Source organism: Apis mellifera, linkage group LG5 (genome assembly GCF_003254395.2).
Source record: "Apis mellifera strain DH4 linkage group LG5, Amel_HAv3.1, whole genome shotgun sequence".
In the NCBI taxonomy this organism is placed as follows: Eukaryota; Metazoa; Arthropoda; class Insecta; order Hymenoptera; family Apidae; genus Apis; species Apis mellifera.
In genome coordinates this window covers 12,966,807-12,986,510 of record NC_037642.1, presented here as the reverse complement: position 1 = coordinate 12,986,510, position 19,704 = coordinate 12,966,807, and the positions used below count along the sequence as shown (strand labels likewise).

The 19,704-nt window shown below is 36.3% G+C and overlaps 1 protein-coding gene across 2 annotated transcripts in view; it reads left to right on the top strand.

Moving 5' to 3' along the window:
* Positions 1–18,372, top strand: part of LOC552545 (division abnormally delayed protein) — a 91,122-nt gene extending 72,750 nt beyond the window's left edge. The window contains exons 6-8 of one of the 2 annotated variants that reach the window (XM_026440932.1): positions 13,313–13,457; positions 14,385–14,589; positions 14,971–18,372. In XM_026440932.1, the coding sequence (XP_026296717.1) occupies positions 13,313–13,457; positions 14,385–14,589; positions 14,971–15,092 (472 nt within the window). In that variant the 3' untranslated portion in view covers positions 15,093–18,372. Of the gene's footprint in view, positions 1–3,115; positions 3,318–13,312; positions 13,458–14,384; positions 14,590–14,970 lie in introns of those variants that run through there. The other variant, XM_026440933.1, reaches the window with a different exon arrangement.
* The last annotated feature ends 1,332 nt before the right edge of the window (positions 18,373–19,704 follow it).

The window sequence follows — 19,704 nt, the reverse complement described above, 5'->3', positions numbered from 1 at the left end:
CTTTAATTATTTATCAAAGATTAATTATTTAAGACATCGAAGACGCCATGTTGAAAATTAATTACTCGTTTTCTAATCATAATTTCCGCACTTTTGAGCTTGCATCTTGTAGCTAGAGCTTCAAAAAAATTTCTCGTATCAATTTTAACGAAATTCTTCTTAATTGTTTATTAACAATTAATATGTGATATTAAAATCGACAATAATGGTAGATTTTTTTTTACTAATTTCTTATTATTATAAAATTTATTTCTAAATATTATGCATTTCAAACGTTACTTTCTCTCTTAGTTTCACATATAAATTTTATCCATAATTTTGTTGTCCTTCGATCGAATGCGAAATAAAAGTTCGCAACTGCGACATTTTTCGAACTAATCATTAATAAATTAATTAATTAGAAAGAATTTCAAGAATTAAATTTAACACAAGAAGATTATCCAAGGTTTCAAGATGCGAGCTTAAAAGTATGGAAATTTTTCAACAGAAAGCGAATAATTAATAATTTTTCGATATGGCGTCCTTTATCCTTAATCCGTCCTTCTCGCACGATATTGCTCTCCTTCTCCGTGACGTCACGTGACTCGACACCTCCTTGCGCATCCTGTTATGTTAATAACAAATCGGAGCTTCGAGCGTCCAAACGCGAGATGGCGGTGATAAAAATTTTTCGATCGCGGACTAACTTATCGGCAAAATATATTTCGTTGACAGTTCATAGGAAGAAACGAAAGGAAGAAACGCGGCAGATATTTTTTAATGTTCGAGAAATGTTTGTTCCAAGACTAAAGATAAAGAAACCTGTACATAAATTTTCCGAAATGAATTCGCGAAAGTATCGGAAAAATTTGAAGAACGGAATTTCTCGAAAGAAAAGGATTCGTGTATGTTCATTTTCGTAAATATGGTTAGTTAGGTTAGTGAGGTTAATTGACGATAGATGTGTAACAAGTGTAACATTTTTATATCATATATAGCAAAATGTTACGAAAATTTGCCAATATTGTGAAAGCGGGTATTCGAAGAAGAGAGAGAAAGAAGGAAAAAAAGGTAAGCCCACGTTCAGATCAGATCGAATTACCGTGGAGGGCGAGAAAGGCGGTTTCACTTTTCCCTCGATTGGCTACGAGGATTGAATCGTGGAAGGCTTCCTCGACGGATCGAATCTCATTTAGATTTCCATCGTGAGATACTAGACGTCGGTTCCGAGATTTTCCCCCTCTCTTTCTCGAGCCTCGTCGGCATGCGAACGGCATTCCTGTCTGCGCCGGTAATCGTCCGCAATTTATACGACACTGTCCAGTCGAGTCCAGGTTTTCGAGACTCTCGGACTAGTTTCTCGCTCGCCGGCCAACCTTCGTGGAACAGGTGGCGTTTCCTTTTTCCCTCCGCCGCAACTCTCTCCTCCTCGGTTGCGTTTTATCGACCTGTTTCTTGTTCAATTAGACGCGATGCATCAATACCGTTAAAAGCGCCATTGCACGCATGTGGCTCTCCACGCTTCTTTCTCTCAAATTTGCATAAAATTATATTTTCAATTATCGATCGTTCATACATTTCGTAATTTTCACGATTGGAAATATTTGTAATGGAAACAATATAATCGAACGAATTACGATAATTATCGTAACAAATCTCTACTCGTATTCGCGCGATGTGCGAATAAATACAGAAATGGAACAATTTGCTCGGGGAAGAAAAACCAGTTATCGTAGATGGAGAAAAGAGAGTTTCGTTTGATCGACGAGTCATCATTTATGCCTACCCTTAGGTTGTTAAAAGATTAAAATTCATACCCGTTAAACGTGCAAGGTATCGATCACTTGCTCTCGAACAAAACACCGGATAGATATATAGGTTTTAGGGCGGCGGTTAAACGCATTCCTTATCGATCGCGTTCCACGGTTAATTTCTCGCGAGTCACCGGTTTGATTGGCTCTTTCGGGATAGAAAGAATGGAAAAGAAGGATACGGTAGAAATTCGTAATCATCGTAGCCCGGTGGTTTTGGTGTGACGGTGGCTTAAAGAGCCGCCTGCTCGTTGATTAATAATCCCGCGGGCGGAACCTAGCTTCGTGCGCAACGGTGCACCTTTTCTCTCTTCTCTATCTCTCCCTCCCTCCCTCCCTCCACCCATCTCTCTCGCTCTTCTTTATTTCACTTTCTCCTAACCGCTTTTTCCGCTCTTCCCCCGCTTCGTTCCACCGACTTGTCTCTTCCATTTCCCCCACCCTACTCCACTCACTCCCTCTCTCTCTTTCATCCTTTTCACCGCTCTTTTTCTCTTTTCTTCTAGCTCGCAGCGTATATATATATATATAGCTCGCCTCGCATAGAGAGCGCCTCGCTCGTTCCGACAGGATTCTGTTCCGGACGTTGGAGATAGATAGATCATTGGGATCGAAGACGAGCGGGTTAATTACGCGGAGTGTCGTTAATTATGACGGGGAAGAATTCAACTTCTTATCACTGGAGGAGAGGTTGTCGAGGAGAGATCCGTGTGACGCGCGAAATACGTTTTCACGCGTTCTTCGACGACTCGAAACTAGTTTTATTTTTCGTAAATAAATAAGGGTTTCGAGTCTCGTCGAAAAATTAGTTCTTTAGAAATGTCGAGTCATAAATTCGGATTAAACCTTGACACGCATCAGTGAGAAATATATCCGGTTTGATACAAAGCGTTTAATTAATACATAGAACGCGAAGCGATGCGAAAAGTTAACGCGTTCCATTATAATTGGTACAAAAATGAAGTTATTAGTTTCGAGATTAATCTTCTCTCGCTTCGAGACAACAAACTGCCCCGTGCACACATATTATATACACGCGTTGCCTCTATACGAAAATTAGCAAAGCGTAACCGCGCTAGTTCAGTTTCATAAATTTTAACTTTATCAAAGCGTAAAACATCCGCTCTTATTAATGTATCCGAGGTTATTCATCATCAAGCGTGGATAGATTATTCGAGAATTGAAACTTTGTTTACTCTTGTTCTTGATCACGATCTTGAAAAACAAGTTTAATTTATATACCCAGAAGGAAATTCCAATTTAATTACATCCTCAATTTAGAATTCGAAAAAAAATTCGAAAATTAAGCCGTGCACTTCTCCTAGGACGCGATTCAGCGAGCAACAACGGCAACAACGCAATCGCACGCGAGACACCATCAGCGCCCGAACGGAAAAAAACATTCATTGCGAAGGTCACCCCGCCGAGCAACGGATCGATGCCCGCGACATTCGGACAAAGATCTCGCGGCAAGTGCGTGAAATACGATATCTTACAGTCCAAGTGGGCTAAGTGGCCAAACAAAAGTATGTTGCCAAGTTTATAAATTGGACGGTGCGCGCTCGTTCTTCTCGATATCGTTTCGTTCGAATCGATGATCTTTTTGTAATTTTTCTGATATACCAATTATCTCAATTATCTTGCCACGAGGAGATGATTGTAGAAAGAAAAGAAAAATATTCAAACGAATTTGAATAAAATTGCATAGGAAATTTAATCTTTAACTTTGAGAACGATCAGTGTTATTACTTCGTTCTAAAGGAATTTTTACTAATTATGAAGTATGAATAAATTTATATATTTCTTATCTGGAATCGTAATGATTTCTCGAGTAAATTATTGCGACAATTAAAAAAAAAGAAAAAATATTCGCACGAGCAAACTTTTTATCGGTATTTTTTTTTTACTAACGTACATTTAGGAGTGGTGAAAAAGAAAAGATAGCTAGAAGAGGAGGAGGATCATCCTCTTGCGGCGTTTATAGCTGCACTTGGAGATCCAAAAACAGGAGCACTTCGACGATATTAATGGAAGAATCATGGCCACTTTATACGCGTAAAAACGTATACGTTTTTTTTAAAACGCGATCACTTTATCGACTCTTAGAATTGAATTTAATTTAAAATATAAATACGAATCGAATCATTATTTTTCTCGTAATTTTAATCCAAACCGTAACCTATTTGTCGCGGGATTAATTAAAAAACCGCGAATGCCACGATAAACACGTATATCAGGGCCAAAAAGTGCATACCTTAAAACTGGTATAGTGACAAACTGAGGTAACAAAAATGAGAACTCGCATTATCGTCAACTAAAATTTTTTTTTTTTTTTCTGCATAATTAAACGTTTTACTCTTTCACTTTTTCATTCGTTCGACGACGTCATTTGTGAAATTTTTCATTCGTCTAAAACAGATTATAAATCCCGTGATAAGGGATTGACAGTTAATTAGAAAAGGTGGTCGTTAATTATGGAAGCTGGAAATTCAGGTAGTTCTTCGAGCGCCTTCATTTTTACAAGAAATTCCCGGTACTGCTCGGGACTCAATGCGCTTATTATGTGATCAGCCGGTTTCCAGAACGTTATTAATGAATTACATACATCACTGTGCCCGATAAGATACATGATTAAGCGAATTCGAGATGTGTTACTCGTATCGAGTCGTTAAATACTTGCGATCGGAATTTCGCGATAAAAAAAAAGAAACTAGCGAGGAGCTGACCAACGTATCTAATTTTTTTTTTTTCCACTGGCAATTTCCAACGACGATGATTCAAAATTTTCACGGAAGAAGATAAATGACGAAAATACGTAAACCTATGTTCGTAATTTATAATTCTTGATTTTTCGAATTTTAATTTTATTTTTGGAATTTTTGAATAATATACGAAATATAAATTGTAATTCTTAATTTTATTTTTGGAATTTTTGAATAATATGAAAAATTAAAATTTTTAGGATATTCAAAATTGACGGTGATTTATAATTCTCACAGAAGAAGATAAATGATCAAACTATATGATTCTGTAATTTTCGATTTTATTTTTCGAATTTTCGAAGAAATCAAAACTTCGAAAATTAATTAAAAATTTTCGCAGAAAAAAATAAATAACGAGACTACAATTTTTTAATTTTCGATTTTATTTTTCGAATTTTCCAAGAAATCAAAATTTTCTTAGGATATTAAAAAATTGACGATGATTCAAAATTCTCGCGGAAGAAGATAAATGATGAAAGATAATTTGTAATTCTTAATTTTATTTTTGGAATTTTTGAATAGTATGAAAAATTAAAATTTTTAGGATATTTAAAATTGACGATGATTTATAATTCTCGCGGAAGAAGATAAATGATCAAACTATATAATTCTGTAATTTTCGATTTTATTTTTCGAATTTTCGAAGAAATCAAAATTTCGAAGATTAATTAAAAATTTTCTTGGAAGAAAATAAATGACAAAATTACAATTTTTTAATTTTCGATTTTATTTTTCGAATTTTCGAAGAACACGAGAAATTAAAATTTTGAGGATATTCAAAAATTGATGATTCAAAATTCTCGCGGAAGAAAATAAATGACGAAACATAATTTGTAATTCTTAATTTTATTTTTGGAATTTTTGAATAATATGAAAAATTAAAATTTTTAGGATGTTCAAAGTTGACGATGATTTATAATTCTCGCGGAAGAAGATAAATGATCAAACTATATAATTCTGTAATTTTCGATTTTATTTTTCGAATTTTCGAAGAAATCAAAATTTCGAAGATTAATTAAAAATTTTCTTGGAAGAAAATAAATGACAAAATTACAATTTTTTAATTTTCGATTTTATTTTTCGAATTTTCGAAAAACACGAAAAATCAAAATTTTGAGGATATTCAAAAATTGACGATGATTCAAAATTTTCGCGAAAGAAGATAAATGATGAAATTGTACGTAATCTATGATTCTTGATTTTATTTTGAATTGAATTTATCTTGAATTTTCGAAGAACACGAGAAATCAAAACTTTGAGAATATTCAAAAATGGACGATGATTCAAAATTCTCAGAAAAAAATAAATGAAATGATGATTCAAAATTTTCGCGGAAAAAGATAAATGATGAAATAAATTGTAATTCTTAATTTTATTTTTGGAATTTTTGAATAATATGAAAAATTAAAATTTTTAGGATATTCAAAATTGACGATAATTTATAATTCTCGCGGAAGAAGATAAATGATCAAACTATAATTCTATAATTTTATTTTTCAAATTTTCGAAGAAATCAAAACTTCGAAGATTAATTAAAAATTTTTTAATTTTCGATTTTATTTTTCGAATTTTCGAAGAACACGAGAAATCAAAATTTTGAGGATATTCAAAAATTGACGATGATTCAAAATTCTCGAAAAAAAAAAAATGAACTGTACATCTAAAATTTTTTATTTTATTTTTTGAATTTTCGAAGAAATCAAAATTTCGAGGATTAATTAAAAATTTTGTAATTTTTGATTTTATTTTTCGAATTTTCGAAAAATACGAAAAATCAAAATTTTGAGGATATTCAAAAATTGACGATAATTCAAAATTCTCGAAAAAAAAAATTAACTGTACATCTAAAATTTTTGATTTTATTTTTGGAATTTTTGAAGAAATCAAAACTTTAAGGATATTCAAAAATTGACGATAATTCAAAATTCTCGAATAAAATAAATAAATAAATTGTATATCTTGATTTTATTTTTCGAATTTTCGAAAAAATCAAAACTTCGAGGATTAATTAAAAATTCTCTTGGAAAAAAATAAATGACAAGTCTACAACTTTATAATTTTCGATTTTATTTTTCGAATTTTCGAAGAACATAAAAAATCAAAATTTTAAGGATATTCAAAAATTAATGATCGAAAAAAAAAAATAAACTTTACATCTTGATTTTATTTTTCGAATTTTCGAAGAAATCAAAACTTTGAGTATATTTAAACATGTACAACACGTAGCCCCGAATTATTACGCCATTGTTCATCGATTATTTTATCCCAGAAAATAAATTGCGAAGAGCAAGTGTAAAAATCTTTCGAAAGATTTCTCTCGAAAGTTTTAATGGAACGCTTCATCGAGGAAGCGAGTACGAGTTTTTCGTCGAGCTTTAAAAGCGCTCTTCTTCGCGAGAGCAACGCACGGGGGGGAAAATTGTATCACGGCTGATAAGATTTATACCGTTTACCGTTTACGTGCACGTACGTAAACGCATACCTGATCTCTTCTCCCCTTTGTTCCCCCAGCGATTCGTATCAGTGGAACGGAAGCTCGGAACAAAAGTTTGAAACAAGAGGTTTTAAACGAGAGTCCGAGCCACTCGAGGAACAAATGTTTCGTGTGTCGTGGCGCGCACCTCTCTCCACCACCTTTTTTGTTCAACGGATCCATAGAAATTGCACGGAGACGTTAGAAAGAGACGGCGTAATTGCATCGGCTCGTCTCTTACTGAAAACGCGGCAAATAGCGCAAGCCTTTGGCCTCCGGCTATTCCTTCGGCTATTCACAATGGCCGCGTTATATTATTAAAAGATCGATTTGCGCAAGAGGGATCTTGAATCGCCCCCGTTGATAGTCTTAAATGAAACTGCCAATTGAATTTTCCTCGCGATGCTCACTAATTTTTCTTTCGTAAAATTTCCCCGTCGGAGAAAAGTGTATAAGTTTCAAAAAAATTCAATTGGCCGATCGTTTTTATCTCGTAACGAAAAGTTCGAAATATTTGGAAATGTAAAAGGATGGTAGATTGAATTAAATTAAATAAATAAGTCTCTTTTTCTCTGGATACGTTTTTTTTTTTTCAAAATCTATATTTTACTTCCATTTACAAACTCTTATTACATTAGTCGAGTTTCAAACACAAAGAGAGCACGTTTCGCATCGAACGTGGATTCGATCGCTATTATGACGCATTACCAAGATTTACCCTTTCATAGCGGATCCTAATACCCGCCGGTCGATCCTTTTGCAATCGTTGCAAATGCAACGGCGATACCTTTCATCTCAATGATTGAAGGCTGGCCACGTTCGAGGAAGAAAGAACCGGCGGCTGCTTCTTCCTTCCTTCCTTCCTTCGACTGTCTCAGGTCGGCCAATCTCCCCCCCCTCCTTCCGTCCGCCCTTCCTCTCCGCCAGGGAAAATTTCAAATGTAAATTTAGCGAGGACGAGCGAAATTTCCAGGTCAAGTGAACTACAGGTTTCGAATCGTTCTTCGAAAAGAGAAAAAAAAGTAATTCCCTTTTTTGGAGGGGGGGAGGGGTAAAAAATCAATTTGGAGTGCTTCGTCTCTTATATACTTCAAGCTAATAGAATTTTGTCGCGAAAAATTATTGAAATCGAATGTCGAAAATTTTTGTTCTTTTTAATAGTTGAGAACCACTGCCTTAGTTATTTATTGTCAAATTTATGATGTTTAAAGATTTGTATTCAATTATTCGAGCGAAACTTTTTTATTTTGTACGAAACAAGGAAAAAAGGAATCTTTCCGTAGAAAATAAGGAATAACGCGTGGATTTTACCAATGTTACGAGTTATATTTGTTGTATGAACGGGAATGGAAAGGCAAACTCGAAAAATGCAGTTGAATTATGCATTTCGATAAACCAATTATTCGTTTCGCATTCCTCTAAAGAAGGAAACAAGTTTAATACAAGTTGCAAATAAGAAGATAAGACTACCGTCGGTAAAGTAGACGGAAAAGTATGTGGAACTTGGCAACAAACAGCATGTAAATTTAAAGAGAGCTTTATCAAACTTCTGAAAGTAGTTTGCTTGTGTATATCGCAAGAACAGAGATCGCCTGTATCGTTTAGGTACACACCGATCAATTTTAATATAATTTCCCGAGTACCACAATCTGGCGCTCGTTTGAAGCGACGAACGAGATAGGAACGTTGGAACGTTCGATCGCTAATTAAATATGAATTTCATCTATATTTCACTTCCCCCCCGTGTATTTTAATTCAACGTGTAATAGAACGTTAAATAAACGCGAAATCGAGCGGATAAAATGGCGGAGAATTTCTATACTAGCTAGAAATTCGCATAAATGATTTCAAGTAAGACAGATTTAGTATTTCGGATAGTATTTTGGTAATTAATACAATGAAGCATTGGAATCGATTTCATCGCTGGAATTGCCGTTATCTCGATATTTGTCGAATTATACCATTTGGCATCGTGTACAATCGATAACGTACAAACGATTTTATTAAATCGAACTTTCCATAACGCGGATTAACCTTTCTCCCTGAAATTTTTGTTTATCGACGAATATTCTCGAATAACGTAAAAAAAAGAAATTACTATAATTCACTAGTGAGAAAAAATTTTGCTCATCTTCAATTTAAACGCTTTGTCGACAATCATTTATCACATAGTAAGTAGTAGAATATATATATTTAACATTATAAAAATTAATAAAGTTACGACATTAGGATAATCCAAGATTGGAAATATTTTCGAAACTATTTCTAGCTTATTGATATACTCGAATACGAAATTTTATTTATATATATAAATTAAATTACGTTACGAATCGTAATTAGCCTATTAATGAGAAATAAAAAAAATTGTATATTATATCGATGGAATTCTCTGGATTCTATGCTTATGCTACGTATCGAGGTTTAAATACGTTAAGATCCTTGTTCTAGATTAGTATATGTGACAAATACCACGAGAAGAGAAAGAGAAAGAAAAATGCGTGTGAAAATAGGCGTTCCCTTCCACGTTAACCAATCAGATTCGCGAGGCTAGTGAACTATACTATTACATTGTACCACGTGAAGTTGCCAATTTCAGAACAAGTAAGAATCGACTGCGACTTGTAAACTCTACTTAACCTATATTTTTTGCTTAGCATATCCTGACGTTGTTCTCTCGCGTTTCTTTTGTGTAATAAGTTCTTTTTTCTATTCTTTTAATTATTTTTTTAAAAAGTGAACGAATTTGGAATACCATTCCTATATGAGTTTAAACTGGATTACAATACAGTTGAAATTAGATTAGTTTTCGAAGAAAATTCCATCGATGAAAGGACTGTTTCAAAAATTCAGCATATTGCCATGTGATACGATCTAATAAAATTTCTTTTCACGTTATTCGAGAATATTCATTAATAAACAAAAATTCCAGGGAGAAATGTTAATCCAAAGTTATGGAAAGTTCATCGGTACTTCTTTACCGACGCTCGACGTGTTTTAAACATTTCGTTTGTATTCGATTGATTGTGCAAAGTGTTCTCCCGTTGTATCATCAGACGCAGGGAAAAATCTCGACATCGGCCCTCTCGATATCTCAAAAGACTCGGTTAAATCTCGTTGGAAAGAGATAACTGGTTATTCCTTTTTCCTTTTCCTCGTTATTCAACCATGCGTCGAGATGGGTGATTCTGCTCTCGCTAATTAAGTCAATCTTCGCGTATCTGGAGGATTCTCGGCTATTCTCGTAGCCGCGTTAAATGCGATCCGCCTCTCAAAGTCTGTCATGTCCGCTCTCTGTGTCGGTTCCGGGTTCGGTGAGCATCCGCCCCCACCCTTTCTCCCCGCTGCTTTCCTATTATTTTCCTTTTCCTCCTCCTCGTGTCAATTCCAGTTGAACGGCCGTCGTGTTCGCCATCCGAGCTTCGCCATTCTCTCTCTCTCTCTCTCGCTCGCTCGCTCTCTATCGCTCTCTCTCTCTTTATCGTTCTCGCTCTCTCTATCGCTCGCTCTCTCTATCGCTCTGTCTATCGCTCTCGCTCTATCGCTCTGTCTATCGCTCGCTCTCTTTCTATCGCTCGCTCGGTCGCTCGCTCTCTTTTTTCAACTCGATTTCGGCGTACGACGACGCGAAGGCAACGAGAGTCATCATCGGTCTCGTGGCGATCTCTCGCGCTCTTTCGCTCGTTAACGAGCATAATTCGCTTCCGATGCAATTTCCAGAAACGAGGACGAACGAGAGAAGGGAAGCAAAAACTGGTTCGAAACCTTCTTCCATTCTCTCCGACATGTGCGATTCACCTCTATTCGTAAAAATTGCCTCCACCTCAAGGACGGCCATCTTTTTTCGAGAAATTTGGCGGTGGTTAAAATACCTTGTCAAAATTAATTTAGATGAATTTGATATTAGTTTTAGAACATTTGTAAAAATGTTTATATTCCATTCTGAACGTTTCTCAACATACGATCTCCATTACGAGAATCGCGTTGTAATTTTCAAAATTGGAAAACAAACACGAAGTGGCGTGCGTGTAAAAAGCGAAGCGAGTGTGAGACAGATGCAAAGTTGAAGAAGCGTGTGTGTGTGCGTGAATGGCCGGCATTGAGAAGAAGTTGCAGCTGCGGTAGTTGCGATGCCCGCTCATAAAATGTTGGCCTGTTCGTCACCTTTGATCTTATCCTCGGCCGAATTATTTTCTTCGAGGCGCGAAAGAGAAAAGATATTTGGAAAGTGTTGAAGGGGGCGCGGTTGAAGAGCAAACGAAGTGTGTTTGTTAACGAACGTTCGGATCGTTGTTTGCGCGTTGTAATTCGATATTAATCGAGCATTATCGTTACGAAATGAACGGATAAACAAATGCAAATGAGAGGGAGCCGCTAACGAGGCGTGCACGGTTAATCAAATTTCTTGTTCGATTTGCGCGAAATGCTCGATCGATCATCGATTCTGTATATTAATTTGCACGCGGGAGGGAAAACCGAGTCGATCGATCAAAATGTCGCCAGAAGCTTTCTTTGCCCGTGGAAAAACACGTGGAGAGGGAAAAAGAGAAGGGAGGATTCGAAGAAAAATCGACGCTCGAAGCGAACGCATTTCGTCTCGAATTAATCGAAACGTCTCTCGACCGCTGTGTTATTCCGAACGTGCGCCTCGGTGAAGAATAGAAGGAGGAACGAAGAAAGGGAAAGCGTGTGGTTTTTAACGAAATGACGCTCGGAATGCCTTCTATAGGAGACGAGAATAACTAACGCAAATAGAAACCTTCTGTCCCGCGCGAATCAAGATATCGGTGAATTTTTCACGCGTTTCCAACTCCGCGAATTGTGACTTGTTGCTCGCCAACTTCGAACGTTCTCCACGGTTAATTAACCGCTCCCTTATTTACCGACCGAGTCTTCGGTTAAACAACGCGACTGTTGCCGATAGAGCGTTGCCGAGAAATTTTAAGCTTTTAATGCGTTGAAAAATCGATGGAGATTTATTGTTGGATGAAAAATATGGGATCGATGGGAGCTTTCGATCAAAATGATAATTTATCGCGTATTAGCGATAGCGAAGAGAGATAATGGAGATTGTAATTGTAATCCAGATATCAATTCGCGAAATCATTCGTTTACATTTGCATCTGTTGCCGAGGTTAACGTATAACGTACTATTATAATTGTAAATTATACGACGATAATCGATTACGGGCCAATTTGAGATTAATTTTGCTAATATTGGCTCTGCCCAATTATCGTCGTATTTCTGACTCGATGTAACCCTCGTTGTGCGGTCGACTATTATTTAACGATTATCTTCGGTTAAATATTATTCTGTATATATATATATATATATAAATACAAGGCAGAAAATTGATTGTAAAAGCATCTGGCAATTGAGACGTGATATTTTCTTTTTTTTTTTTTTTTTGTAATTCTTTCGTTTCGAAAATTATCGAACGAAACGGATATAAATTTTCTTAATTTAATTAACATCTCCATATTTGCGAAACTCGTTGATCGAGCGTGTAACAAACGTCTATTAAAGCCACGACGCTTTAGTCGTTTAAATAGTACTTACGCCACGGATGAATTAATTCCGTTTCGTTCAAACGTTCGGTCATATCTCGATTTTTAATTTTGCAATTCGTGTCAAATCATTTCTTCGCATTTTTTTTTCTTTCTTTTTTTTTTTTTTTTAAGCCGCTTGCTTAAAATTTCGAAAACTTTTGATACTGTGCTACAGATATTTAGAACTTTAAAAAAAAAAAAAACTCCTCCTCCTCTTAATCTCTAATCGTTGCAAGTTAATTTTCCATTGTCTTGCCAACGAGCCTTCCAAGCTACAACTAATTGCAAGTTTAATTTAATTACTTCTGCATCGAGGCTCGCGTAAGCGTCGACCAAATCTACTATCGTTACACCTTTTAAGCGGAGATAAAAACAAGAATTTCGGTTGAAGAAAAAGCGGTTAATTAGCGGCGAAGAAAGAATAATTTTTTTTTTTTAAATTTTATTTATAAAATAATGGATCTCTATTCTTCTCGCGAATATTATTATTTTCTCGATGTAATTATATATGTTTTGCAAAAAAAATATTAAAATAAAAATAAAATAAAATCCGCTTGATTCTTCTTATCACAAAGATCGAAGATTAAAAAAATAACTAAATTAATAAAATATCTCGTTTTTCATAATAACTTCAATTATTGTTTTAAAATAATTAAAGCAACTTATTCGTAAGTTCAACTTCGACTTAAATTTTATACCGATTTTTCATCTCTCTCTTTCTCTCTCTCTCTCTCACGAAGGTACACGAAGACAGTGGCGGACTCGAGTTTGACGGCGCAGAGGTACAACCCGGAGTTCACCGTGACGACGATGTCGCCGACGACGGCTTCCTACGGCAACGCGAACACCAGCGTGCTCATTGACCAATTGAGGCACATTAATCAGGTGAGTTCCATGCCCAACCGTAATTTGTTCCTCGGCTCAGCCTTGGCTGACCGTGTTTCCGATTCAATTGTCTCTCCTTCACATCCTGTTTTCGACTTGTGCCTCGAATCGGGCAGACACGCGTCTTCTCAAATTGATCAGAATTCAGATGCTTGAACCGATCGATAATCTTAAGACTTATTTTAATTTTATAAAAAAAATTTTCAAATTAGATTTCGTTTTTTATATTATATTTATACACTATATGATTCAAAATATTCCACCTTTTTCGAAATTATTTGATCAGAATAGTTTATAATTCAAACGCGAGCTTGTACCGATCGAGAGTCAGACTTTATCGGTAAATTTTTCGTTAGATTTGTTTCTCATCACTTTTTTATAATTTTGAAAAAATTGAAGAAATATTGGATTTTTCTTTTCGAAGACAATTTTAATAATTTATAATTAAATAATATATACATCAGTTCCACGAATTAGTCGTCGGTAATCCTTCTTTACACTCCCCGTAATACAATAGCATAGGTCGGTATATGTAATTACGAACCGTAACAGGCCATTCCTCGCCACTTTAGCTTCGCGTAATCTTGTGATTATTAGTTAAACGCGAGTATCGCTTTAAGCAAAATGCGGATGGTGGCGTTTAATCCTTGTGTGCAATCCAAATGTACCTTCCGGGCACAGACAACGTGAAGCGTTGCGGTTCGACCGAGCTACGTCTACGAGACGCGTGCACGCAACGGCGCACGCGCACGAAACATATTAAAGTCGAGGATTAATAATCCGGAAAACAAACCGAGCACGCCCGAATGCGAGCAAAAAAAGTAAAACGTACTCGGAATCGTTCCGTTCTCGGGACGAAAGAAATCGAAAATTCTCGTTGAAGTGAAGAAAAAAGTTCTCGTTGAAACCGTCGTTTTCGCTCGGTAGATATTGCAGTCTCAGTTGGCGTCTGCGCCCGACAGCGGAACGTTGCTCGGTGACGAGGCATTGGACGGTTCTGGTAGCGGCGACCGGCCTATATGGAATAAGAAAAACAAAGACGAGGATATAGATAACGACGACGAGGACGTGCACGGTTACGACCACGACGACGAGGAGGCGTCTGGATCCGGAATGGGACCCACCACACCTGGTAAAAATTTCGATTCGAAATTTCCACATTTCCCTCCCCCCCCTTTTTTTTTTAGAAATTTTTTAGACGCAAATCGTATAGTATAATTACAATCTTGTTATTAATTTTGTTATATTGAAAAAGTAATGATTCGAAAAATCATTTTATTCGAAATTGATTAAGTTTGAATTATTTAAATTTAATAATAATTTGTCAAATTTCTCTTCAATTACTCTTATAAATAAATATTTGAATTTTATTATTTTAAAAAATCTATTTTAAAAAATTTATTTTAAAAAAATTATTTTTAAAATATTTAAAAAAAATTTTAATTATTTTTATTTAAAAAAAAAAATTATTTCCAACAAATTTGAAAATGAGAAAATTATACGCTAATTGCAGATCCAATGCTGAAGACGAATCACGAGAATCCGGTGACGGCCGGCGCTGGATCGAGCATCATCCTGCTTTCGTCCATCGTTTCGATGGCGATTGGCTGTTGTGCACCGTTGTTGATCGCTTAAGTTGCGGAGCGTGGACGTGGAAAGAAGGGAACGATTCGTAGCCGCGATCTACTAGGATAACACGTAGAGAGAGAGAGAGCGAGAGAGCGAGAGAGAGAGCAAGAGAGAGAGAGAGCGATTTTTAGTGCCCGCGTCGGGGAATAGGATGATCCTACTCGACACGAGGGATGGATCGATCCGATTCCGAATCTTACGAAATCTGCTTTATAGTTTGTATATCTGTGCCGCCTGACCGGGACAAAGCGAGCAAAACTGTCCGGGAAACTATATATATATATATATATATATATAACGGGGGATTAATCTGTTTCGTTGTTCGTGACTCGGAAGAAATATCGAATGCGTGCCGATCGATCGGTCGATCTGTTCGATCGATCGAGCGAGCGAACGAACGAACGAATCAAGACTGTGTTTTTTTTATTCCAAGTTTGAGAGAAAGAGAGAGAGAGTGAGAGAGAGAGAGAGTGATCCATTTTTGGACGATCGAGCATACGACGAAGATATTTTTTTCCCAGAGGAGGATGATGATGATGATGATCGTTCCACGCATAGAGAGAAAGAAACCAGAGTGTTGCTCAGTAGCTAGCTCTCAGTGGCTCGGTGTTGAATAGCCGGAAGCGAAAGTGCACGATGGGATCGCGTCCTGTGTTCGAACGATCGAGAATGAAGAGAATTGATGGGAAGAGGTCGAAGGAACGAGGAACGAGGACGTCTACTTGCAAAGTAGGAGGACGAAGAGAAGAGAAGAATTGTAATTTAGTTAGTGTTAGAGCGGAAAATTCTGTGTCCGGAGGGAATTGAAAAATATTCGGTCGGGAATGCCGATGCGAAAAATATACGCGGAGATTATTATATCCATATTCCTGTTTTACGATGGCCATTCTCGACGAGAAAATTATTATTATTATTATTATTATTATTATTATTAATATTAATTATTATTATTATTATTATTAATTATTATTAATATTATTATTATTATTAATTATTATTATTATTATTATTATTATTACTATTATTATTATTACGTTGCGAAAAAGCCGAGCAGCGCAATTTTGTTTTGTTTCTCGCGGCGAGAAGGAAGTTGACCCGTTTTGTACTAAATTGGTGGGGATAATCCACGCACAAGGGACATTACGGCCTGTGGAAAATCGGATTTGAAAGGAAGGAAAGATGGAAAAGGAATAGTAATTTTACGATAGACGAGAGGAGAGAGAGAGAGAGAGAGATTAATTACCTTGTACTTTTTTTTATTTATGCGATATCATAGTGAAAATCATGTTTGGAAAAAAAAAAATAAAAAGCGAATTGAGCGAAACACGAGGTAATAAATGTATAAACGTACGTTTAATTCGCATAATTCTACGAGAAACAATTATATTCAGAGAGAGAGAGAGAGAGAGAGCGTGAAGACACACAGAGACGAGAATATGGATAAATGTTTCTTTCTCGCCATAATATCGAAAAAATGAAAGGGACAAAATATTTATACTGTACTGTACTACGAAACAGGATCAAAGATGTATTCCTTTCTGAAAGTACGACGATTTTAACAACAACAACAACAGCAGCAGCAGCATCAGCAGCAGCAACAGCAACGAACAGCAATAATAAGTAAACGCCGCGAAGAGATTTCTCGCTTTTAGCGATTCCAAGTGTATGGTTTCGCGACGAGCGAAGCCTTAAGAAAAAAAAAAAAGAAAAAAGAAAAAAAAAACAACCGTGACTTCGATCCTTGTGCCTCGCGTTTTGCACTGTTCTTCGTCACGCACGAATTACCTCTCGTTCGCGGTGACGCTTTTTTTGTCGCCGATGCCGATACACGAACTATAATGACGGGTATGAAATTATTCCCGTCCAGTGATATCGCGTGTGCATGCCATATAACGAAGCTAACTGCCAAAATGCCAGTTGCGCGACCAAAGGTGTTTTTCTTCTCGCTTCGAACGAGGTCGCCACTTGTCTTTCGGACATATATACGATCGAAATACTTCTTTCGTTCTCGATCGCATCCAAACAATCGTTACATCGTTCAAGGATAATTTCTACGCGAATCTGGAGGAAGAATTTGCCAAATGGATTTTTCTTTTCTTTTTTTTTTTTTTTTTTTTTTTTTTTTTTTTTTTTTTTTTTTTTTTTTTAAATCGTACGCTGTGAACGACTCGATCGGACGAAATTTGTGTGTGCAAGATTGGATGGTTCGAGCGAATCAAGAATCTCGTTCTTGGACGTCTAATCGTTGAAAAGTGTGTTTACGACGAATAGTGTTTCGAATTCAAATTCCTGGGAAACATTGGGTTTCTCGTATTCGATGCGTAACGATAAAGGCGATCGATTCGATGGTACTGCTACTTCGAGAAAGCGAAGAGGTTAGGTTACGTTTGTAGTCGAGAGTTTGTACACGTGCCATAATTTTTTATCGTGTCATCGTTCAGATCGACTGTTTTTTTTTTTTTTTTTTTCGAAATTTCATTCAATACCTTGTTTGGTATTTAGTAAGAGTGTTTTCAAGTGCCAAAAAAAAGAAAAATCGCGTCAACGTTTTAGACGTCTAAGCTTCGAAGCGAACTTCGATTTTGGCGGTTTGCTTTTCGATTAAGAAAAAAAAACGACTTACGGCGAGCGTCGAGTAAGTATTCGTGCGTCAATTAATCGCAAAGTGAAATTATCGGATATTTTTAATATTTTTACGCTTGTTAAATTAAAATTATCGTATTTTTCCCGAATCGATATATTCGTCCTTTTTTTCTTTCGCGTGCGATCGGACGGCGGTATTTCACGCCGTGATTAATTATCGCACGAATTATTTCTCTAGGCCTGGCTAGCTAGCCGTGATAGACTATAGCGTGTAACAAAGTGTGTAGGAAGAGCGATGGAGACGGGAATCTGTCGGTGTAACCTCGTATGCGTCGACTCTCGTATACACGGCCACACTGATTTTGTACATTTGATTTCTCGGATCTTTGAGGGTTAGTGCCTTTTTCCAATATCCCTATGGCCGTGACGTCGTAGACATCATCTCACGCCCGACAGAAGGAAACAAGAAGAGAGCGCCAAATCGTCGATATAAATAAAAAAAGAAAAAAGGAAAAAGAAAAAAAAAAAAACTGTACAGGGCATTTCATTCTGCTGAAGAAGAAAGAACGACCTGTGTGAGCGCGTGTGAGCGACTTTCTTCTTTCCCTCCCTTTTTTCCCTAATTTTTTGTAACGCCTCTCTCCTGTAAAAGAAATTCGAATTAAACCTCTCCGTGGCGAGATGAATCCATTTTGAAGAAACATTTCTAGTTTATACATCGAGTAATTGTCTCTTTGGACAAAGTCCAGACTGTATTTCCATATTCCTTTAAACAAGCAGACTTTTGGAAAGCTTTTTTCCCCTCCCCCTTTTTCTTACTGTAATTCTTAATTAATTAAAAATTAATTATAAAAGCGCTAAGAAACTAGTCCATCAGGGCAAATAAAATTAGTTGATTTTTTTTATCGATGCTCTTTCAACAGAAGATCAATTCCCCTTTTTCTTTTTCTTTCTTTTTTTTTTTTTTTTTTTTTTTTTTTTTTTTTTTTTTTTTTTTTTTTTTTTTTTTTTGTCGAATACGATCGAATCGGTTGGCAAACCCGACTCGTCTCGAACCATTATAATTATATGTAGCGGCAGTCGATATTGTCGTTCCGCGAGTAATTTCGCGTATCCGCCACGCATTCGACGCGACGAATATATAAATTTAAAGGAAAAGAAAAAAAATCTCTTGTCTCACGTGCGATAACGATTTTTCCATTCGTTCGGAAAAATAATAATGTATAACATCATCGATAAAAATTGTACGATTTTTCGTATCGTATTTTCTTTCAAATTATTCCGATTCCGGAACGGAATCTAATATATTTGTAACGAAACTGCCGAGATATATTCCATCATTATTCTTATCCCGAGAGGTCACACGAAATATTTAAAAAAAAATCGCGTTTATCGTTTTTCGTACAATTATTGGAACATTGTAACGAAATTAAGAAGATAAATATTATATATATATATATAAATTTTCAGATCGAAAGAGAGATACACGAAAATTCGAAGCCAGTCAATAGCGAAATTTAGCGCGATTCAGGTCGGTGTTAATTGTTAAAAAAAAAAAAAAAAAAAAAAGAAAGAAAAAAAAATTAATATTGTAAAAATGTTCCCTTTGTCGGGCGGATTCTGAGCGACCGAGAGAATTATTGAATCGCCCTTAAAAAAAGAAAAAAAAAAAAAAAAAAATTCGTATCGAATTGCACACGAATATTACGAACGATGACCGCCCTCCCTTTTGATCGCGAATAATATTAATTTATGACTCCCCCTTCCTCCCTGCTTCCGCCATTTTAAAAATGTCGAACATCGTCTCCCTATCTCCCTCCCTCCCTCCCTTCCTCCTTCCCTCCCTTCCTCCTTCCTCCCGCCCGTCCGCCCGCCCGCGAATTGTGTGCAGTCGTTTTTTTAATACACACACACACACGCACGTACACACACATATATTACACAGAGCACAAGGCGAAGAAGGAAAGTGGCCTTACATTCGATTCCTTCGATTCTGTGTTGCTCCTGCTTTTTCGATTCATCGAACCACTCTTGT